Source organism: Ictalurus punctatus, chromosome 14, assembly GCF_001660625.3.
Source record: "Ictalurus punctatus breed USDA103 chromosome 14, Coco_2.0, whole genome shotgun sequence".
Lineage (NCBI taxonomy): Eukaryota > Metazoa > Chordata > Actinopteri > Siluriformes > Ictaluridae > Ictalurus > Ictalurus punctatus.
Window position 1 is genome coordinate 12,639,901 of NC_030429.2, and position 24,706 is coordinate 12,664,606.

The window sequence follows — 24,706 nt, forward strand, 5'->3', positions numbered from 1 at the left end:
TATAATCACAGAGGTCTTGTGTGTGAAGCCAGTTGAAATGTAATCTTGATGTCGAGCCTGGAGAATGATTCGTTAAAAGTATAATAAACAGTCTTGTTGCGAGATTTCAAAGGCAAAGTTCGCGCTCACCAGCCGGATTACATAATCCATCTGTTTAAAAGAGAGATCTGAGATAAACAGCCTGTGAGGTCCACTGCCGCTGAACCCGCAGCCATGGGCATGTTCACTGTACTTCTCTGGAGTTTCTTAGGAGTGAATATTATCATCTCAGCGACAGCCAACGACGGTAACAAAACTTTATTTTCAGTTATGTAGTGATTTATTCGGGGCTAAAGGGGGGGGGCGGGACGTAATGGGCAAAACGTGATTTATTTATAAAATATATTTTACTTAATAGTGTTTTCTTAACAACAAATTTGTAATGCAAGTAACGTAACTTTATTGACATCGGAAACTGTAATCATATTACATCAATTTAAATGTAATGCGTTACATTACTGCGTTAACAGAAAAAATCATTAGATTAAAGTACTTTGTAACTTTGTAACACTCAGATCTGGTTCCTACTCATTTAAACTGTAGACTACTTCTCAGTTTCTGTGGTTCTGGGCATTGGCATGTCGTGCATGCTTGACAGGATTTGTATAAATGGACACCCACTTAATAATATGTTTTAATCTTTTTAACAGGCCCAGTTGTGCAAACTAAATATGGCGCTCTAAAAGGTGAGTACTTGAAAGCGAAAGGGAAGGACACACTCATCCACAGCTACCTGGGTGTGCCGTTTGCCAAGCCACCTGTTGGACCTTTGAGACTCTCTGCCCCACAACCTGCAGAACAATGGCAAGGAGTGAGAGACGCCGCAAAACAACCAAACATGTAAGACGATACGGCCAGGGGACAGAATTATATGAATACAGGTTATAGTAAAAATTACTGTTCACGTGTATATAGATATATTGCAAATTCAGCCAACATCATTGTTCCATTACAAGTTAATGTAAGTAATTCGTACATTTCTCAACGGGCATAAAGTTGGCTTGACGTTGGACGTTAGATATTCGCAGATATGTGGAAATTAAGGGACCGTCTCTAAAGTTACATACGACATTGTTATACACGTTTCTAATTGCAATAGCATTTGAAAGGAATGACTTACAGTCGCAAACCCAACTGTAAAGTGTTCATCTAGGTGTCAGGTATGATAGAATTTTTTTTATATATATTTAATAAATTATACTGTCAAATCATATCTAAACATTGTGATGTTTTTATACCTTATGGACTCATACACAAAATATACCATAATTTAAAGATCAATAGCATTTGAAGGGAATGATGTACCATCACAAACCCAACTGTAAAGTGTTCAACTAGGTGTCAGGTATGACGGACATGTTTAGATTTTTGATATTTAACCCTACAATGCATGAACCAAAAAAACCTTCACGAATGCATAAAGGGGGTCAAAATGCTCAAAAATAGATGTCCTATTAATGAACTAATTAAAAGAGCTGATGATACACTAATGTTTTAATATTTCAAACCTTTTTATTTGTTTTTTCATTTATTTATGTACATGTTTAGATTGTGGATGGGAGCCAAAGAAATTCAAAATTATTTACATAACCATTTTGCCCAATTTTCATTCGGTGGATTGGAGTTGAAAATGTAGACAGCTGGGGTGGACCACTTTGCCTTTCCTTTTCCAATGACATGTCTAACAAATGCCTTAGCTATTTGATTTCTGTCACCAGCCTTTGCCCAAAGGTCATTTTCTCTTTTATGTTTCCCCTTTTTAAATCTGGCCATAATGCCTACTGCAGTCTGCTAACAGCATGCAACTCTTCTTTGACTCTTGAGCCCATCCCCCCTTGGTAAGAGTTCCAACAGTCTAGAACTCAGCACACTATCTCTGGAAAATTACTGAAAATTTACCATTAAGAAATAATGGATCTTTAAAAAAAATATTAGGTAGTGAAATACATCGCAATATTTACATATGATTTGATAGTATATTTAATTAAATATCAAAAATCTAATAGGTGTGCATTATGAACACTGTATAGTTGAGATTGTGACTGTAAGTCCATTCCCTTCAAGTGCTATTGAGCTTTAAATTATGGTTTACTTTGTGTATGTCCCTATTCAGTAGTGAAAATCATGTCAAATTTACATGTGATTTAATAGTTTATTTTATTAAATATCAAAAATCTAAAAAGTGTGTGTCATACCTGACATCTAGATGAACCTTTTACAGTTGGTTGTGTGGCTGTAAGTCATTCCCTTCAAATGCTATTGAAGTTAGAAACGTGTATAACAATGTCAAATATCTAATGTCCAACGTCAAGCCAACTTTATGCCAGTCATTTACCAGGTCTGAACTATTTATTTATTTTTGCATTTTGGCAGATGCCCTTATCCAGAGCAACTTACATTTGTCTATTTTTTTATACAGCTGAGCAGTTGAGGGTTAAGGGACTTGCTCAAGGGCCCAGCAGTGGCAGCTTGGTGGTGCTGGGATTTGAACTCACAACATTCTGATCAGTACTTAAATGTCTCTACCACTGAGCTACCACTGCCCCTTCAAGCCAATGGCAGTGTAAAGCATAACTCATGAAAGAAATGACACTGCTCTTGTCATAGTGTCACTTTTGCTTCAGAAGAATGAGACTGTCATTCTGTTTGATGACATTTATTCCAGGTGTGTGCAAAACAGGGAGCAATGTATGAATATTCTCAAAAATTTTTCCATGACCTTGGAAGTTCCTGAAGTTTCAGAGGACTGCCTTTACCTCAACATTTACACACCCGCTAAACCAAGTGAAGATACCAAACTACCTGTAAGTCTGTATTTACATTAACAGCATTTTGCAGTCGCCCTTATCCAGTGTGACTTACAGATCACAAAACTTCATTTAATATTTTGTTTCACCTCACTCTAAACCCTTTAAGCTGACTGGATATACAAACATATTTTTGTATATGCTTATGAGATTTATAGATTATTCTTCCTTTTGGCTAGTTGTTGCCACCTCATTAAAAATAGCGATAACTCATTGCTGGTAGGTTGTCAATGAGGTCGTGCAAAAATACTAACCTCAGGGATGTAATACACAAAAAGGTTTGTTAAATTAATCATACAGCAAAACAACCTGTTTTAATGGAACCTTCTTTCTTCTTCAATAATGATGATTCATTATGCATAGATTGCATAGAATGCATAGATGAATATTATATTGCATGTGAAAAAGCTTTGCATTGCTGGTACAGGTTATGGTTTGGATCCATGGTGGAGGCTTGTCCTTAGGCTCAGCTTCAGTGTTTGATGGACATGCACTGGCAGCCTATCAGAATGTCGTTGTAGTGCTAATCCAGTACAGGCTTGGCTTTCTTGGATTTTTCAGGTAAATATAACTGCTTTATTGTCATGTAAAAGTGATATGATGAACCCCCCCCCCCCCCCCCCCCCCCCAACACACACACACACAAACACACACACACCCTTCCAAGTGTTTAAATTTTTTTTTTTAATGTATGTGCACCTCTATTTTATAATTTACGTACTAATAAGAAGGCTGGGTGTGCCTTGCAACAAGACAACAAAACATAAGAGAAAAGCAATAGAATAATAGTTTGAATAATACAAAAAGCAGGAAGTAAAAAGTTTGTTGAACATGTACCCCTCAGTCTCAAGACCTGATTATTTATATAAAGCTGATATAAGTTATTTTATATAAATTGTTTACAGTACATCTTTGAAGTAGTACTTTCGACAGTAACATTAAGTGTAAGGGATCAAAAAGAAATTTAAAATGTATTACATATTTAAAAGCTTGCATGGAGTTTTTAAAATGTATTTTTCTTTATCCTGATGATTTTAGCACAGGGGATGAACTTGCTCCAGGTAACTACGGTCTCCTGGATCAGGTAGCAGCTCTTCAGTGGGTTCAGGAGAACATCCACAGCTTTGGAGGTGATCCTGGATCAGTAACCATCTTTGGAGAGTCTGCAGGAGGCGTCAGTGTGTCTTACCATGTAGGGATGCTAAATATTCTGCCTGGCCACACTTTTGTCACAATATCAGAACATACAATGAGCCACTGGTTAAAAATAATTTCTATAAATATTAGAAAATATAATGCAAAAAGTTTCACTGCCTCTATTTGGACAGATATTGGCACCGTTGTCTGCTGGTCTCTTCCGCTATGCCATAGCAGGGAGTGGCACTGCTGCAATGGATGCTATTTTTACTACCAGTCCTCTACCAGTAGCTCAGGTAAAGAGCTCTTCCCTGGCTGCTCACTATATACTATCTGTAATCTGTTTTTTTTTTGTTTTTTTTTAAAACATACACAGATGTATTGGCAACAGTCTAAAGCGGTAGCTCAGGATGTAATGAACAAGAAAGAGGTTTATTATCTACTCTATCATCCTTTTTTCCCCAGAATAACTTTGCTGGAGAAACAAAATTAGATAGACTAAGTGCACATTGTACGAAGAGTGTACAAATTACACAAAAGGACAGACAACAGAGCAGGAGGTTTACAGTTTGTTTTTTTGTTTGTTTGTTTGTTTTTGTTTTTAACAAAATGGTTACAACTGTTTTGTTTACCCTGTTTGGTATTTGGAGGAAACACAGCATGAAGCCAGTAGAGCATTCCAGATGTGAAGCACTTAAAGAAAAATGTAGCTTATTGATACAAGATATTAGCCATCTAACACTACAACTAGCCATAGCTTATCATGATTTTTTCTATTACTGGATATTTATGTTAGATTACATAATATATCAACTAAATATATCATTGTCTTTGTTCTCAGTATGTGGCTAATGCATCTGGTTGTGACACTTCCAGCACAAAGCAGATTGCTGATTGTGTTATGCGGTTGTCAGAGGAGGATCTTTTGACGATTGCCAAAAAAGTATGTCTTTGATAAACTACTGTAAAATTAATGAACTACCCATAGTTAAACTTTGCTTGGCATTTTTAATTACAATGTCTTACTTTTTTGTTAGGATAATGGGTTCTTTAAAGTGACAACGGATGGACGATTCCTTCCTAAATCTGTGGATGAACTTCTGCAGAACAAAGAGTTCAGCAAAGTGCCATTTATTACAGGGGTGACTGATGATGAAGGAGGCTTTGGACTCCTTAATGTAAGTGATACATATGGCCAAAAGTATGTAGACACTTGACTATCACACACATTATAACACACAATATATATATTAAAAGCACCTGCCTAATATTGTGCTGCCAAAACAGCTCTGATCCACAAGACCTCTGAAGGTGTGCTGTGATATCTGGCACGAAGATGTTAGCAGCAGATCCTTTAAGTCCTGTAAATAGCAGGTTTGGACCTACATGGATCAGACTTGTTTGTCCAGCACATCCCACAGATGCTCGAGCAGATTGAGATCTGGGGAATTTGGAGGTCAATTCAACACTTTGAACTCTTTGTCATGTTCCTCAAACCATATTGTTGTTGTTTTTCCTAAGCAGTAATAGACCATATTCAGGCAAAAAAAAGAAAAAGAAAAAGAATGTTGTCTGTCAGGTAATACCTGAAAAGCTTACCAGCCATACGTTCTTGTAAAATTGTATGAAATATTTCTGAGACTACTGATGTATTTTTAAAGGCAAAGCATTGTAATTTATTGGTTTTGTTTAGTTTAGCGCAATATAAAATACATTATTTTAGATCATGTAATTACTGTTCACATCATTAACTAAAAATGTATCCCATAGTTCCTTGGTCCTCCAGGATGGGCTGAAGGATTGGACAGAGAGCAAGTTATGTCATTAATGCCTTTCTTTTTTCCTGATGTAAGTGAAGACTCAAATATGATTATGCACAGCCTTTTATGCGTGTAGAAACCATTCTAAAAAGTAATCTACTGTGACATTAAACATGCATGTATATATCAGTATACAGTTGAGTGTAAAAGTTTGCATACCCTTAGTCCAAAATGAAAAAGAAGACAAACAAATGTATATTATTATATTTATAGGCTTTACAGGCAGTTTAGTGTGCTAAGTTTCAAAGATATTCCTTTAATATTACAGTGAACAAAATGGTGAACAAAATGGTGAGCAAAATAGAATATGTTAAGATATTATTTGTGGGGGAAAAAATCACTTCAGAAGTTTGCATCTCACCTTCTGAATGCAATCACTTGTAGGCATATCATGTGCCTTTATAACAGTTTTGGATACATATTTTTTTTTTGTAACATAAAATTCTATGCCGCTATTCTCGTTAGCACGAAATCTCAGGAACAAATGGATATTGTTTATAGGATTAATATAGAATTATTATTGTAATCAGCAGATGAACTAATTAGATTTTGGGATTGAATCAAACAGGGTCAAGCTCACAGCAAGGTCAAATGTCTGAAAGGACTAGACTTGTTGACGGTCAATAAGGCATCCCTATTGGCAACTTTGGCATTGAGTTTTACTTCTTCATAGATAAATTAGTCAAATAAACAGTTTTTTTCCCCAACTCAGCTTTACATATACTTGTGTACATATACTACATGTATTAATTTCTCTGTTTATACATTTCTTTCAGCCTAGTGAGAAATGGCTTCATGAAATAGTGGTGAATGAGTACCTGGGAACCACGAATGATCGGATTGAAATCCGAGATGGTTTCAGAGAGATGTGTGGAGACATTTTGTTTAACCTTCCTACGCTTGAAGTAGCAAAACACCACAAAGGTAAAAATGCATTCACTATTTGTAAACATTTGGTTTAATGATTATGACTAATATTAAATTAATTAATAATTAATTTTGTTTAATGTATTTATAATTGCTAGATTCTGGAGCACCAGTTTACTTGTATGAATTCCAGCACACTTTCAATGAGCTCAAGAAAAAGAAGCCAAGCTTTGTAGGAAGTGACCATGGAGATGAACTCCACTTTGTTTTTGGTTCATGTTTTTTAAATGGTCACCTCAAGATAGATGGTAAGATGAAAATTACGGTTAGCTTATTTTATATGTATTAATGCAATTGTCAAGACCAGAGAATGTCTCAAATCTCTCTCTGTTTAATCTCTCTCTGTCAGGTCAGTTCACAGAAGAAGAGAATAAACTATGTAGAACTATAATGGCCTACTGGGGAAACTTTGCTCGCACTGGGTGGGTAAATCCTTGTCTGCCAACTCTTTAATGAGAAACCCAAAATCTGTATGAATGTTACTTATAAAAGGCTAAAACATCACTGAAGTAATGTCCTTATTTTTTTGTATTGAATTTAACTAAATTATTTTTTGCTTCTATTTAACAGTTTATCACAATATAAAGTTTCATTCTGTGGTCACAAAGTACACCTTTAGTTGAAAGCATGCATTTTTGGCAAGGAATCTTGTCCTATAGATACAGTTATTACTTACCCAATTTTCTGTGTGTCCGACTGTGGCCAGGTCTCCAAACGGACCAGGCCTGACCCCATGGCCAGAGTTTGGAGCTGAAGCTGAGTATCTGGGCATCGGCCTGGAGCAGAAGCCTGGAAAGAACTTGAAGGAAAAGCACTATGCATTTTTAACTCAGACTCTGTCGCAGTTAAGGCATGAGAAAAAAAAAGGTACAGCAGCTGTAAAGGTTTACAATCATAGTTTGCCAAAGCCTTTTTTACATTTTTGTTTTTGGTGAAGTTACTTAATCATGTATTCTAAATGTTCCTGCTTGCCATTTTTAACAGGCCCAGTTGTGCAGACTAAATACGGAGCTCTAAAAGGTGAGCATGTGACGGCTAAAGGGAAGGACACAGTTGTCTACAGCTACCTGGGTGTGCCGTTTGCAAAGCCACCAGTGGGACCTTTAAGATTCACTGCACCCCAACCTGCAGAACAATGGAAAGGAGTAAGAGATGCCACCAAACAACCATACATGTGAGACTTTATATTCCGATTAATTTTATTCCAAGTATGGACATGTGAAAGCAGTATGATATTTTTATTGTAAAATTATGATTGTCCAACAGCTTCCTTTGGGTCAAGTGCAGTCATTTATGCTTCAGTCAGTATTCATTAAATAAGGATCCTCAAAATTTTGTAGCCAGGGACCTCTTTAACTGTAACCTCAGTACATATGTAATTATTGCACATTTTTAAATGTGCGCTATAATAGTAATTTGTTTGAGCCACAGAGCTGTCTTTTATTCTTGACAGAACACATTAGGTCAAAGTTGACATTATTTATACTCCTACTAGTTTATGAGTTATTGAGGATGGATTAGACCCATTCAATTCAAGTGACCAGTCAAACAGGTTAAAAGCTATAAGAATTATTTTTATATGAATTATTTCCATCATTTTAACTCAATGAAAAAAAAAAATCACAGACCCATAGCTGGATGGACCAGTCTGGGTTTCCAGAACCACTGCATTAAATTTGCCCAAAATGCATTATATGTTATAAATGAAGTGGATTATGTAACTTGCACACCCATGAAATGAACCATTAGGTGCTGTGTGAATTCTCTCTATTTCAAACCATACTGTTGATGTTTCAGGTGTATACAAAACAGGGAAACAACTGTTGAGCTCTTTAGCAGTGTATCACTCAGTGTGGAAATTCCTGAAGTGTCAGAAGACTGCCTGTACCTCAACATTTACACTCCAGCAAAACCTGGTGAAGATGCCAAACTACCCGTAAGCCACAAACCACTGTTCACCTTTTACATACTCAGATAAGCCTGATAAGCCGGTGTAAAATAATGATCATACTATGAGCACTTGGCGAAATTTGCCTAGTCATTGTTACATTGTACAAAATATACACTTATGATCTTTAGGTGTGTTCTTTAGGTCATGGTTTGGATTCATGGTGGAGGTCTGACCATGGGTTCTGCATCAATCTGTGATGGATCAGCGTTGTCTGCCTACCAGAATGTAGTTGTTGTGCTTATCCAGTACAGGCTGGGTCTATTCGGATTCTTTAGGTAATTCTGTCAGGCAGAAATAGTAGAATAACTGCTGCACTACAATCAAAGGAGCAGCTCATAAGTTTTAGAGCTTGTACTGTAGGTGAATTGCAGTTACACCAAAAACAAATCATTATAAACATCACCTTTAAAGTTTGATCTTACTCAATTTTGCTGTAAATATCTGGCATGAGAGGCTACATGATGCATCTTGTGACATTGTCTGAAAAATTCATATATTCAAGACTATAAAGGTATTTTTGAAATTAACTTATTATAGAACTACAACATCATCACTGTTCTACAGTGTTCATTGTACTGTGGTTTATTGTATGCAATAAAAAATGACAATCAATAACCAGTTTATTAAAGGTTAAAAAGAAATGTGCACATAAGGGCAGTTTGGATAGCCATACATGTATTGTGTGTACATTCTGTGGTTTTCCATTGTAGTACAGGGGATGAGCACGCACCAGGAAACTATGGGCTTTTGGATCAGGTGGCAGCTCTTCAGTGGGTTCAAGAGAACATCCACAGCTTTGGAGGTGATCCTGGATCAGTCACCATCTTTGGAGAATCTGCAGGAGGAGCCAGTGTGTCTTTTTTGGTGAGGAGCTTATGTGTACACGCATACCATCACAAATCAGTTTTCAAGGCAATACACTCGGGACACTTTCTTCAAATTAATTTCTGTCAAAGATTTAACATTATTTGGAATTGTGCCTAATTAGTTAAAGGATTTGGATAGTAGGAAAATGCTTGTATTCCTGTATAGGCATGTCTTATCTTGAGCTACTGCCACTGTAAGCAAATAAAAAAGGAGTTTCTCTGTAATTCATTACTTTTGCTCATTGTTGAGTTGAAATAATTGTGAAATTATATTTCAGTTATTATTTAGTCATTAATCACTATCCTAAGTGGGACGGAGTTTGTGCTTTATGACTCTGTTTGTGTTCAAGCTTCTCTCTCCATTGTCTGCTGGACTGTTCCATCGTGCAATTGCAGAAAGTGGCACTGCAACATTGAAAGGCATTGTGGGGAATCCCTTACCAATAGCCAAGGTTAACCAAGTCCTAATTCTTTTTTATAATCTATGCTATCATTCTGGCATCTTCTGATATTTCTTTGTGTATCATTTCAGCTAGTGGCTAACATCTCAGGTTGTGACATCAGTAGCACACAAAAAATTGCTGAGTGTATTAAGCACTGGTCGATAGAGGACGTGATATCTCTTTCAAAAGAGGTGAGTGATTTTGAACTTAATTTGAACAAAACTGAAAAAAAGATTAAATAGATTATGTGAAGAAGTTTCTTTGTGCAGAGTCCCATTTATAAATAAAAAGGTACTGAAAAACATATCTCAATGTGTTTCAGAGGATGTTTCTACAATTTGTAGTGACTGTGGATAAGATATTCCTTCCCAAGCCTGTGGAGGAACTCCTTCAGAACCAGGAGTTCCATAAAGTACCACTCATGACTGGTGTGAACAATGATGAGTTTGGTTGGGTGCTGCCTCGTGTGAGTAAATCCTATAATATGTATTGTACAAATATACCTTAGAATTTAACATGGTCCTTTAGCAGTTTTCAGTTTTTCTTCTGAAATTAGTTCATTATGCAGAAAAGCATGCACTGTGATATTATGAGTATCATAATAAAGTGCACGCTGGGCTCTAATCTTTGCATTCTTATGAGGATATTAAAATAATACTTAAGGACACAGTGATGCTCTGTTCCCACAGTACATTGCACCTTCAGGATGGAATGATGGGATGGATAAAGAGCAAGTACTTTCATCAATGGCTGCTTTCAGTTCTGAAGTAAGACAAAAATAAATTAACAAATGTATAGCACCACACCTATGAATTTATTTGTCTAATTCTTTGCTTCCTCCTTTCCTGCCAAGCCCCAGAATCAATGGATTAATGAACTGGTAGTAGAGGAGTACCTGGGTTCTTCTACTGACCCAATAAAAATTCGTGACGGTTACAAAGAAATGATGGGAGATCTAATCTTTACCATTCCAGCTCTGACACTGGCTAAAGCCCATAAAGGTGCAGAATGTGTATATTGTATATCTATGTATTTATATTAAATCAAATTATACCACAACGCTTTTGAATTTTAAAATCTGATCTGATGGTGTTAATTAATTTTGTATAACACCACAGCTCTGTCGGTAGTGCCACCTGTAATTCAAATCACAGGTTTATATTAATGTGTTAATTGTAATACAATATTGTTTCTTTAGTAATAGCTAATCCACAGGGGCTTGTATGACACACACCACATAATTTAAGTATCATAATGAACATATTTTTAAGAAAAGTATTATTTAACAAAGAAATATTTTCTGCCAGAAGCCTCTGCATTTTGTAACAGTCAGAGATAAAGCTATACTTTTTATGCTTTCTACCATGGGAAAGGCTTGAGAGAAGGCATGATATTTAGCAGTTTCTCTGTAACAAGCTGTTTTTTTTGTCTTATTACAAAGAAAGAAAATAAGGTTGGTGAGGGCTCATCTGTTTATATCTGCTGTAGTATACACTCACCAAGCACTTCATTAGGAACACTATATTAATACAGGGCAAAATAACCTCAATTCTTCATGGCATGGATTCCACAAGATGTTGGAAACATTTTTTGGAGATTCTGGTCCATGTTGACATGATTGCATCATGTAATTCCTGCAGATTTTACAGGTGCACTTCCATGCTGCAAATCTCTCATTCTACCACACCCCAAAGGTATTTTTCTGGTTTTAGATCCAGTGACTGGGAAGGCCACTGAAGAACACTGAACCCATTGTCATGTTCATGAAACCAGTTTGAGACAACTTTTGATTTGTGACATGGTGCATTATTATGCTAGAAGTAGCCATTAGAAGATGGGTCAATTGTGGCCATTAAGGAATGCACATGGTCAGCAACAATACTCAAATAGGTTGTGGCATTCAAGCGATGATTGATTGGTATTAACGGACCCAAAGTCTGCCAAGAAAACATTGCCCACACCATTTCACCACCTCCACCAGCCTGGACTGTTGAAACAAGGCAGGTTGGATGCATGGATTCATGCTGTTGCTGCCAAATTCTGATCCTACCATCTGAGTGCCTCAGCAGAAATCGAGACTCCTCAGACTTTTCCCATCTTCAACCGTACAGTTTTGGTGAGCCTGTGCCCACTGCAGTCTCAGCTTTCTGTTCTTGGCTGACAGAAGTGAAACCCAACATGGTTTTCTGTTGTAGTAGCCCATCTGCCTTAAGGTTCGACATGTTGTGCATTCTGAGATGCATTTCTGCTCACCACAATTGTACAGAATGGTTATGATGTACTGTAGCCTTTCTGTCAAATTGACCCAGTCTGGCCATTCTCCATTGACCTCAATCATCAACACGGCGTTTCCGTCCTCAGACCTGATACTCATTGTACGTTTTTTCTTTATTGCACCATTCTGAGTAAACTCTAGAGGCTGTTGAGTGTGAAAATCCCAGGAGATCAGCAGTTATAGAAATATTCAAACCGGCCTATCTGGTACCAACAATCATGCCATGGTCACTGAGATCACATTTATCCCCATTCTGATGGTTGATATGAACTTTACCCAAAGCTGCTAGCCCGTATTTGCATGATTTTATGCATTGTACTGCTGCCACATGACTGGCTTATTAGAGAATTGCATGAATGACTAGGTGTACAGGTGTTCCTAATTAAGTGATGGGTAAGTGGAAGTAGTAAAAGGACCTAACTTGTTTTGTAGATGTTTCACAACATTAACAGTAACTATACATGGATAAATACATACAAATTTTTTTTTAATCATTTGCATATTGCTCTGGTATATGTGGAGTAAAACACTTTGTGGTGTGCTATTATTAGAAAATAATCAATTTTGAATTGGTAATAGGACTCCGCTTTAAGTCAGGCTACAACACACCATCCCATCATTGATTATTTTTTCTATAACAGCACACCCAATTGTGTTTACTTCCTTTTCTAATGTATATTAATTAACCAGATATTTCAGGGACTTATAGAGTATTCAATTCACATTGTCTCAAAGTTACAAAATTTTATTCTTACCTGCCAGGTGCTGGTGCTCCAATTTATCTATATGAGTTCCAGCACACACCCAGCGTTTTTCAGGCTACCAGGCCCAGCTTTGTGGGATGTGATCATGGAGATGAACTTGCCTTCGTTTTCGGGTTGTGCTTTGGGAATGCACACGTCAAGGTGACGGGTAAGGAGAAAATATGATCTACCTTATACACATGCACATGCCAGTCATTGATCTGCAGTCCTATGTAGTACATTTTAGATTTAATGGTCCTTGTATATTAAACTTGATGTTAACAAGGATTTGTGGTAAATAAATACACGGTGCAGTTTGTGGTGACACGTTTTTTTTACATGAGTGTTGCAGTAACCAGCGTTGGGACTGATACAGAATCATTATACATAGAGGCATGGGGCATAGTGTAAAACATTATTAAATTAAAAAATTATAGTAGTTACTTAAAATTATACTTCAGTGAATGCTACACATTGTCCACACTTAAATGTATTGAAATAATAAAATGTTTTTTGTTTGTTGGTTTGTTTGTTTTTTAAACCATTTTTGCTCTTGCAAATGTGTAACACTTTGATGACTCAAATCATATGAACACTTATACTTAGAGTTGTGGTTAGCATTCATAATGACTCTTACAACTTCATATGAAATCAGACAAAATCACCCCCCCCCCCCCCAAAAAAAAACAAAAAACATTGCTGTTGCTTGTTTGAATTCATACAAAGTTTTATGAGGTAAGGTTCTTTTATGCTAATGTACGGAGAGAACGTTAAAAGGTCAAATGCAGAAATCGGATTGGTAGCTGAGCAAAAGGGGCAAAAATATTTTATCTTTATTGTAACAAGTACTCAGGAATAAAAATATATTTTCTTATATGGAAATGAAAGTTATTTCTTATAAATATGCAACAAGAGTACAAATATTATTTTTCAATTATTACTTTTAAATTTTTAATTATATACAATAACAGTATGCAATTACTAAAATGCTTTCTGCCCCAGACAATAACATAATTCTCTAATTAACACAGCTTATTTTTTTTATGTCAATAGATGAGTCATTATGGTAATAGCTAAAAAAATATGATTTTAAATTCTGTTTGTTTTATTTGCTACAGGGTCATTCACAAAGGAAGAAGATGAACTGTGTAGGACAGTGATGGCCTACTGGGGTAACTTTGCTCGCACTGGGTGAGTAAAATGCTGTGAAGATTCTAACGTTCTATTTCACTATTATTATTATTATTATTATCATCATCATCATCATCATCATCATCATCACTGGTGATATTTTATACATTAAAATTATGGGCAGGAGTCCAAATGGACCAGGCCTGACACCATGGCCTGAGTTTGGAGCTGAAGCTGAGTATCTGGGCATCGGCCTGGAGCAGAAGCCTGGCAAGAACCTGAAGGCTGAGCGTTACATCTTTATGACTGAGAAGCTTCCAGAGTTGGTGGCTGCAGCTCAGGAGAAGGGAGAGCATGTTGAGCTGTAGATGACACTGAAGCTTCTTTATATAATCCGTCTCTCAAGGATATTTTGGTCTATCCCTCTGGGGCAACCATTAAAGTATATAATAAATGTAATGTGATCATCAGTCAGTGGCTGATCATTCAAATAATGATTAACCTTGAAGAACCAACTCTTGAATTTAATGAGGCAGAAACTCATACATTCAGAACCTAGAAATTTTACTGTTTTATTAAAAAAAAGACAATTGTGTATTTTGAGTGTTATTTGTCTGGAAATTACAGGCTCCAAATGTAAACATGTATCATTTGGTGGGGAGGGATTGTCTTCATTAGCTACAGATCAAAGAGCTCATTTGGGCCATTATTCAGAAGGTTTAGTTACATGGCCATGGCATCATAGGTTTGTGAAACTGATGAAACTGTGAACTGAAAGATTGTCTAAAATAATAAACATTCTCTTAACCTGAAACAGTAATGCAGAGACAGACTGGATTACATTTTACGCTAATTTATTGGGAAGAGATGAACACGTAAGCTTCAAAGCTCCCTGAAGTCATGTGATGGTGTTTACATTAGACATTTGTTTTTCAGAAATCAATTTGATGAATATACTCGACTTGAAATAGTTGTAGAGGTCACACAACAAACAGGCAGTATGTTTAACATGTGCAATTATGTGCACAATGACCCATAAACAAAGCTGAAATATATTAATTAAACACTTTCATCCACTTCACATATTTCTTTTACATTATAATGGTTAGTTTTTGCAAAGCTGCAATTGAATACAAAAGTACACACAGATGTCTAGTCTGTGGTCAATGCCTATGCTGTCTAGGAAAGAGCACTTTGAGGGGAGTTGCTGCACAGCTTTCTGATCGAGCCTTATCAAAACACAAGGAAGCATTTATAATATCTGTTGGTCTTTCAACTTGGAGATTAAAATAACTCATCTTCCATGCTCCAATATATAATGTTGGGAAAGCATGCCAATATAGATGTTATTGAAGATGGCCAACAAATCTTTTGACTAGATGTGGAAAAGTGGCACCGGTCACTAAGAGCACCATCAGTCTCTGGATCTTTCCAGTGAATCTGCTGAAGGCAGGACAAGGGCTGAGTTTTGATCAATGGAAGCTAAGGCAGGCCCAAGCTGCCAGTCAGCCAATGCACATTTACCATTATACAATTTCAACAATACATTTTTTTTTTCCTGATGGACAAAAGCTAATTTGAGAAGAGTACAATTAGAACATTAATTACTTGGAATATATGATTTAAATTAGTATGACATTTTTATGTATTTTAAGCATATTTTTCAAGGGAATACATACTTAGGTGTGGCACCTGAGATACAAAGCAATAAAACAATGGAAATACCCTCAATTTGCCAATTGAGCGAATTCACCCACATTAGAGAAATGCCTTAGTACATTAGTGCATGCACATTCTTCACAATATACATTCATACAATAGCTGCTTAGAACGTCTAATTACATTTCCCAGGTTAAATACTTCAGAGGTGCCAAATAGAAAACAGAACTGGGCAAAGCATAAAATCTAGTTGGCTGCTTTCAGGTAAAATGGATCCCAAGCTTGTGCAGGGTGGGTTTATCACCTACTTTAGTTGTTTGATGTAATAAAATGCTGTTGGTTTTATGAAACCAGCAAAAACTTCATATATTAACCATGAAATAAATAAATATTTAAAGAAGAAATAAAATTTAAACAAAGTTCCATCAACCAAAAAGTAGTTCAGCCAAAATATGTTTAATATCCAATATTTTCTGCTTTGCATTGGAACTACAAGGCTAATGTAGCTAAATAACTCATGGAAATCTATCTTGTTCTAGAAATACAGTACATGCCCAAACTCCATATACTTGCTTAAATTACATTGTTAATCTATGTAATATCATGTTTAAATAAAGATTCTTTGTATTATGATATTAAGTTTAAGTAGAATCTTACTTACAGTATCTCACAAAAAAGAGTACACCCCTCACATTTTTGTAAATATTTGATTATATCTTTTCATATGACAACACTGAAGAAATGACACTTTGCTACAATGTAAAGTAGTGAGTGTACAGCTTGTGTAACAGTGTAAATTTGCTGTCCCCTCAAAATAACTCAACACACAGCCACTAATGTCTAAACCGCTGGCAACAAAAGTGAGTACACCCCTAAGTGAAAATGTCCACATTGGGCCCAATTAGCCATTTTCCCTCCCCGGTGTCATGTGACTTGTTAGTGTTACAAGGTCTCAGGTGTGAATGGGGAGCAGGTGTGTTAAATTTGGTGTCATCGCTCTCACACTCCCTCATACTGGTCACTGGAAGTTCAACATGGCACCTCATGGCAAAGAACTCTGTGAGGATCTGAAAAAAAGAATTGTTGCTGTACATAAAGATGGCCTAGGCTATAAGAAGATTGCCAAGACCCTGACACTGAGCTGCAGCAGGGTGACCAAGACCATACAGCGGTTTAACAGGAGAGATTCCACTCAGAACAGGCCTCACCATGGTCGACCAAAGAAGTTGAGTTCACGTGCTCAGCGTCATATACAGTGGTTGTCTTTGGGAAATAGATGTATGAGTGCTGCCAGCATTGCTGCAGAGGTTGAAGGGGAGGGGGGGTCAGCCTGTCAGTGCTCAGACAATACACCACACACTGTATCGAATTGGTCTGCATGGCTGTCGTCCCAGAAGGAAGCCTCTTCTAAAGATGATGCACAAGAAAGCCCGCAAACAGTTTGCTGAAGACAAGCAGACTAAGGACATGGATTACTGGAACCTGATGAAACCAAGATAAACTTATTTGGTTCAGATGGTGTCAAGCGTGTGTGGCGGCAACCAGGTGAGGAGAACAAAGACAAGTGTGTCTTGCCTACAGTCAAGCATGGTGGTGGGAGTGTCATGGTCTGGGGCTGCATGAGTGCTGCCGGCACTGGGGAGCTGCAGTTCACTGAGGGAACCATGAATGCCAACATGTACTGTGACATACTGAAGCAGAGCATGATCAGTATGCAGTATTCCAGCATGATTACGACCCCAAACACACCTCCAAGATTACCACTGCCTTGCTAAAGAAGCTGAGGGTGAAGGTGATGGACTAAACCCTATTGAGCATCTGTGGGGCATCCTCAAACGGAAGGTGGAGGAGCTCAAAGTCTCTAACATCCACCAGCTCCGTGATGTCATCATGGAGGAGTGGAAGAGGACTCCAGTAGCAACCTGTGAAGCTCTGGTGAACTCCATGCCCAAGAGGGTTAAGGCAGTGCTGGAAAAAAACGGTGGCCACACAAAATATTGACACTTTGGGCCCAATTTGGACATTTTCACTTAGGGGTGTACTCACTTTTGTTGCCAGCAGTTTAGACATTAATGGCTGTGTTGAGTTATTTTGAGGGGACAGCAAATTTACACTGTTACACAAGCTGTACACTCACTACTTTACATTGTAGCAAAGTGTCATTTCTTCAGTGTTGTCACATGAAAAGATATAATCAAATATTTACAAAAATGTGAGGGGTGTACTCACTTTTGTGAGATACTGTATATACTATGTCATCCACATAACCTACAGCATTCCAGTACAATTTTGGGGCAAAAATGATACCAAAAAAATGCACCAAAGAAATTTTCGAGATTGCTGACCCCATACCATCACAGTGTTTTTGTTTTTATAAATTAAATTAAATCATGTGTACTTGAATCATAGGTACACACTTGTCTACTTAGGAATGGGATCTGATATAGTGCTGTGAAAAATTATTTCTGTTTTTGTGTATCTCTCATACTAAATTGTTTCAGAAATGAAAACAAAATCCAAGATAAAACAAAGACAACCTGAATAAACAAAAAATACAGTTACAAAATGATATTGTTATTTACTGAAGCAAAAAAAGTTATCCAATACCAACTGGGCCTGGGTGAAAATGTATTCACCCATGTAATGCCCCCGTAGTTACTAATTCTCCAAATCTATGAAACTTCACAATGTGGTTCAGCTGGACTAGCAACCAGGCCAGGTTACTGCAAACCCTGTTCAATCAAATCAACAATTTTACAACTTTACAACTTTTACAACAGCATGAAATTGGTTAAAAGGTCTTACCCAGTAACACACTACGCCAAAATTGAAGGAAAGTCCAGAAATGGTGAGAAAGAGGGTGATTGAAATACATCAGTCTGGGAAGGGTTACAAAGCTATTTCAAAGGTTTCAAAGGACCACAGTGAGAGCCTCGGCACAGCAGTGATCCTTCCCAGAAGTGGCCAACCTTCCAAAATTCCTCCAAGAGCACAGCAACTTCTCATCCAGGAGTCACAATAGAGTCAAGAACAATCTCAAAGGAACTACAGGCAAATATGGCATCCATGACTGGTGAGGTGAAAACCACTGCTATCCCAGAAGAACATTAAGGCTCATCTGACTTTTGCCAAAACACTCCTCGATCATCCTCAAACCTTTTGGGAGAATGTTCTGTGGATTGAGGAGTCGAAAGTGGAACTGTTTGGAAGACAGGGGTCCCGTTTACAACTGGTATAAAACCGAACACAGAATTCCACAAAAAGAAAATCATACCTACATTCAAGCATGGTGGAGGAAGTGTGGGGATGCCTTGCTGCTTCAAGGCCTGGGCAACTTGCATAATAATGTCCGGTCTTCAGTCCATAAATTGAAATTCAAGCGTAACTGGATTATGCAGCAAGACAATGATCCAAAGCATAGGAGTAAATCCTAGTCCTAGAAGTAAGTGAAAGACCGATCTCTGATTATCTGAAGTGTTGCAGTTATTGCTGCTAAAAGTGGCACAACCAAATTTTAAGTTTAAGGGGGCAATAAATTTTTCACATTGGTGATAGGTTCTGGATAACTTTTGTTTGCTTCAATAAAAAAAATTATAAATAAAAACTTTGTGTGTTTACTCAGCTTGCCTTTGTTTTATGTTGTATTTCGTTTGAAGATCTAAAACTATTTAGTATGAGATATACACAAAAACAGAAGAAATCAGGATAGAGACAAATACTTTTTCAGCGCACTGTATATATTTATTGCTTGAGGACATTTCATAAAAGAATTTGGGTGAAATATGCTCCCATTACTTGTTAGCTATATTAGCCTCTTTGCTCTAATGCAAAATTTAAATAAAAAAAAAACTCAGTCTGAGACACTACGCTCATTTGGGCTGATGAATTACAAATAGGAATAAGTGAAAATTATGATATTTGGCCTTAAATATACCTTAAATGTGTACAACAGGCTACGGTAGTCATTTGTTAAAATTATTCAAATAAAATCAATGCAAAACTTCATCAAAAATCATCACCATGGACAATGCTGACTTAAGTAAAAGCAACAGAAATAGCAGTGCAGACTTTTAAAAAGAATAAAATCAGACAATAATAGACATTATACTACCACACCAACCAAACAGCTAAAAACCCATACTTAACTTCACTTATAACTTAAATCACTTCAACAGTACACGAAGCTACAATTTTCTAAGACTAGACTTGGGATAAATAATGATAATGATACAGAGGCACACTCAGTTTGTTCTGGAATATACGGGTGAAATGTATCCTCAACTTTATCATCTCCAGGTTACAAAAATAAATTAATTAAAAAGCTGATAAGAAAGCATCAGTGTATAATACAACCTATATGAACTTGCAGCTGCAAACATACCTGTGTGGCAAGTTTTTCTTGTGCATGTATGAGATTACTGGGAGGTTTTTCAGGTTGTGTGGGGATGTGAGGGGCTGAGAATGTAATCCAGATTTTAGAGCATATAGCACAGGAATGGGCAGTTCCAATGCTGAAAGACCACAGCACTATGGACTTTTGTGTAACACACCTAGCTTAACTCAACAGTGGATTGATTATTAGTGCACAAGTCAAGCCAGGCAAATTAGAGATGTGGCCCTGCAGCTCTGAAACTACCAATTCTTTTTAGCATGTGTGAAATAAGAAGCAAGGCAGGAAAGGCTGCCTATCAGGATGTCCAGGACTGCATGTTGCGAAGCATGGCCTCAAAACGCTCCATGCTGGGGGCCTCGGCATGTTCCAGCTTGTCTGTCAAGCGACTGTACAGGCTGAAAGACTTCAACTCCAACCAGATGAACCCGAAGCGGTCATCGTCAAAAAGGACGAACAGGCCAGGGGTGCGCTCCGGACTCGTGAAGCCATGCCCCGCTATCAGACCTGTTCCATAGAAACTGACACACATTCAGAAATTAATGCCACGCTGTTATCTCCACGTGTGTCAATCTTTTGGTCAAATGACAGAAATCCTAGCAGGTATAGCTTTCTATTGGTTCACAAAACTGAGGCTCACCTAGACTGTCCGCTTAATTCAGCTTTATTAGAATTTAAGCTCTGATTATATCATGTAATATACATACTGTATGATGTCATCAAAGCTTATTATCTAAAATAATAGTTTATATCCCTTATATAGGGGTATAATCCTGGTGTCCTGGTGAAATTCCCCCAAATTGACCTTCTCTATCATGGCCCCTTAATAATCCCCACCTCTGAATTGGCTACATCATTCTCCTCTCCACTAATTGCTGGTGTGTGGTGGGCATTCAGGCGTACTATGGCTGCCGCCGCATCATCCAGGTGGATACTACACACTAGTGGTGGCTGAGGAGATCCACCCCATCTACTATGTAAAGCACTTTGAGTGTCTAGAAAAGTGCTATATAAATGTAACTGTAACATGACAATTTGCGAAACAATCCTGATCCTTACAGTAGCTTTATTAGTTGTATAAATGCCTAACCAAGACACAAATGCTACTTACCATATCTTGCATGATCGTGGGTACACCTCATTGCGGGCCATGACCCCTAAAGGCAGGACAAAGGGCTGAGGTTCATCCTGTCTGCTAGAAGCTCCAGCACTGCATGCATCCTCAGCTCCAGAGCCAGGGTCAGCATCAGAGCCCTCTGCCCCTGAAGTACCCACTGTGGGGGCAACTGTACCTGTGGCACCTCTTTGAATCTCTTCATGTACCCCTATAACCAAGCGAGAAAGCTCCTCGATATTTTGCTGGTGCTCCAAGTCAGGCAGCTGCACTGGCCGACTCAGGTCTATGTCTAAGGTCAGCTGACCCGCTGGTACATTAGGGTCACCCTGAGAAGCAAACAGTGATAAGTCAAACTTTCATTTCCATAGTATACCACACTATACAGTGCCCAATTACATTTCGGATTACACTATCAGATGCCTCGGCATGCTTGTAACACATTGCACTGTTTCGATCCTTATTGCTCTCATGATCAAAGTGTACCAGCAGCTACAGAGCTCTAGAGACATATTCGTGATGACATGCCTTTTTCCGCACCATGACAGTCATATGGAAAAAGCATCTGATACATCATGGTGCCCACATGCTGCTCAAGTATCTACATAATGCTGATAACTGTGGCAAAGACCTACACTGAACGGAGCTGGGTTTCATGTCGAAAAACACTACGATTAAAGTAGCTTAAATAAAAATAGAAATCCAATCTAAACTGGAGCACTGACCCAAACTTTAGAATAAATTTAAGAAATAATAAAAGACAAGTAGAAAGAGACTTCAGATGAGTAAATCTACACAACCAGAGTGATAAAGTTCAGCAACTTACTGTAAGTTTGGTGGCTTTGGCCCGAGAGCCGTGGAAGCTCAGCATAATGATCTCCAGGCCGTGGCTGCCGTATGTACCTTTAAAGAGGCCCGGCTGCAGCAGGTCTGAAGGGAGGCACGGGGGCAAGTAGATCCGCCGATACGTCAGGCAATTACTGTAAACACACAAAAAGATAAACTCACACACTCGATATACAGTGCTGTGAAAAAATATTTGTCTGATTTCTTCTGTTTTTGTGTATAGCAATAATCATACTAAATATTTTTAGATCTTCAACCGAAATACAACCTAAGCAAAGGCAACCTGAGTAAACACACAATACAGTTCTCATTATTTTATTTTTTTATTGAAGCAAAAAATGTTATCCAACACCTATCACCTTAGTAAAAAACTAACTGTCTCCTTAAACTTAAAATCTGGTTGTGCCACCTTTTGCAGCAATAACTGCAACCAAATGCTTCCGATAACTGTAGATCAGTCTTTCACAGCGCTGTGGAGGAATGGTAGTCCACTCTTCTTTGCAGAACTGCTTTAGTTCAGCCACACTTTAGGGTTTTCGAGCATGAACTTGGTTCAAGCATTTCAATTGGTTCAAGTCAGGGCTTTGACTAGGCCACTCCAAAACTTGAATTTTGCTTTTGTTGAGCTATTCAGAGGTGGACTTATTCCTAGGCTTTGGATCATTGTCTTGCTGCATAATCCAGTTGCGCTTGAGTTTTAACTTATGGGCTAAAGACAGACATTCTTCTTTAGGATAATTTTGTAGGGCTGCAACTAAGGATTATTTTTTCAATTAATCGGAGACAAACTTCCAGTACTATTTTTTTTTTCATGTGTTTAAAATAAAATTTACACGTACATTAACACCACTGTTTGTCCATTTATATATATATATATATATATATATATATATATATATATATATATATATATATATATATATATATATTATATGGTGTTAATGTAAATGTAAATTTTAGTCTGAGGTTTATATTTGTAACACTCAGTTTGTGTTACACACACACACACACACACACACACACACACACACAGTTCCCTCCATTAATATTGGCACCCTTTGTTTCTTCAAAGACAGAATGGACAGGCAACAGGGCTACAATTATAGTTTTAGTTATTATAAATTAGCTTTGTCGTACATCATACTTGTTGACTAATTGCTTGTTTTGAATAACTGCTTGTATTTAAACCAGGTCAAAGAAACACAAAGTGCTACTAGTATGTGAAAGTTAATTATGATACAGTTGATATTTTAGTTGAAGGTAACTATACAGTCATGTGGAAAAAAAAATAAGTACACCCCAGAGAAATTGTTGGATTTTTTAAAAACATATTTGGACAAGCAAACATTTGATCAGCTTTAAAACAGAACTAATTAATAAAGCTAATACACTGTCAAATGACATAACTGACATTTTGTAGTAATTTTCACAATTTAATTTAACAAAAAAACAAAGCCGACACAGGGAAAAAGAAAGTACACCCCTGAATTTATCATACCTTCAAATCCATAAAATTAGAATCAGGTGTTCAAGATTGGGTGCCAGTGATTAGAACCTGTTGAGGGAGTGCAGGTGTTATTTAAACCTCTCACGTCTAGTGTCTAGAGTTCCCTTTGTTATTGAGCTATGTGGTGTCATCGTGCCAAGATCTAAAGAGTTATTGCAAGAAAGAATGGTCAAAAATTCCAGCAAGGCTGGTGGACAATTATGCAAAATACTTACAAGAACTTATTTCTGCTAAAGGGGGCAATACTAACTTCTGATTCCAAGGGTGTACTTACTTTTTCCACAGAAGAATATCACATCTATTGATATTTCTGTTGAATAAATGATTGAAAAAACTGTTTCCTTATGGTTTTGTTCAAGTATATAAACTTTATTAATTGGCACTGTTTCAAAAATGATCAAATGTTTGCTTGTCCAAATATGTAAAAAAAACAACAATTTCTATGGAGTGGACTTATTTTTGCACATGATTGTAGCCCACTTACTCATATTGGCTGGTGTAGATAAACTTCATGAGAATCAACTCCTGCATGTGTTCATGAAAAATATCCTCTAGTGTCCGTCCCCATTCCTCCTCCAGCCATGTACGGAACTCCTGCACAGTGCACACAAACACACACACACAATTAAAATTTTCTCTTCACAGCCTAAAATTCTACCCTCTGAGAGGGTATGGCTGGTTGGTCCCCTACCTCTTGTCTTCCCCCTGGCATTCGATGGTGATCTGTTTGGTTGCATTTGGTAGAGAACTCATCATTTTTTACTGTCTGCAAACCACAAGCACAGCAAGTCACATCATTATTCCATATTCTCTTCATCTTTAGAATAGTAGTTAAAAGAAAATAATTGAACTTGCTTTACTGTTGAATATAATGTAAACTAACCTGAATGTCGCCTTTGTGAGGCCCCTTGTGGCCGTACATGCACTCCACAGTGGCTTTGTTACGCTCCCACATGTGGATTCGGAAAAGAGGACGTCGACGCATGGGATCCTCCACTCGTGGATCATGGGGCGGCAGATACATCCAGCCAATGATAAACAATCCATCCAC

At 37.5% G+C, this 24,706-nt stretch overlaps 2 protein-coding genes across 4 annotated transcripts in view; one reads left to right on the forward strand and one right to left on the reverse strand.

The window, feature by feature from the left end:
* On the forward strand, positions 1–14,959 carry ces2b (carboxylesterase 2b). 2 transcript variants are annotated; one of them, XM_017485815.3, is made up of 25 exons: positions 8–286; positions 690–879; positions 2,705–2,843; positions 3,274–3,407; positions 3,885–4,038; positions 4,175–4,279; positions 4,825–4,926; positions 5,021–5,161; positions 5,754–5,831; positions 6,580–6,727; positions 6,829–6,978; positions 7,080–7,152; positions 7,437–7,597; positions 7,715–7,904; positions 8,528–8,666; positions 8,823–8,956; positions 9,392–9,545; positions 9,898–9,999; positions 10,080–10,181; positions 10,313–10,456; positions 10,680–10,757; positions 10,844–10,991; positions 13,028–13,177; positions 14,127–14,199; positions 14,324–14,959. In XM_017485815.3, the coding sequence occupies exons 1-25, from the start codon at positions 214–216 to the stop codon at positions 14,505–14,507; spliced, it is 3,246 nt and encodes a 1,081-aa protein (XP_017341304.1). In that variant the 5' UTR covers positions 8–213; the 3' UTR covers positions 14,508–14,959. The 2 variants fall into 2 exon arrangements, with proteins under 2 accessions (XP_047015844.1, XP_017341304.1); XM_047159888.2 differs by lacking the exons at positions 10,844–10,991; positions 14,324–14,959 and having other exon boundaries at positions 1–286; positions 14,127–14,204.
* Positions 14,694–24,706, reverse strand: part of fbxo31 (F-box protein 31) — a 23,619-nt gene continuing 13,606 nt past the window's right edge. For both annotated transcript variants that reach the window (XM_053685995.1, XM_053685996.1), the window contains 6 exons: positions 24,539–24,706; positions 24,347–24,421; positions 24,140–24,249; positions 22,129–22,282; positions 21,300–21,631; positions 14,694–20,709 (listed from right to left, as the gene is read on the reverse strand). In XM_053685995.1, coding sequence (XP_053541970.1) covers positions 20,487–20,709; positions 21,300–21,631; positions 22,129–22,282; positions 24,140–24,249; positions 24,347–24,421; positions 24,539–24,706 — 1,062 coding nt within the window. In that variant the 3' untranslated portion in view covers positions 14,694–20,486. The remainder of the gene's footprint in view (positions 20,710–21,299; positions 21,632–22,128; positions 22,283–24,139; positions 24,250–24,346; positions 24,422–24,538) is intronic.

Bases quoted from the DNA above. Each gene is read 5' to 3' on its own strand.
- ces2b (XM_017485815.3), top strand. From the start codon at position 214: ATGGGCATGTTCACTGTACTTCTCTGGAGTTTCTTAGGAGTGAATATT. The intron at 4,039-4,174 runs GTAGGGATGCTA...CTATTTGGACAG, and splicing joins GCGTCAGTGTGTCTTACCAT to ATATTGGCACCGTTGTCTGC. The intron at 6,728-6,828 runs GTAAAAATGCAT...TATAATTGCTAG, and splicing joins AGTAGCAAAACACCACAAAG to ATTCTGGAGCACCAGTTTAC.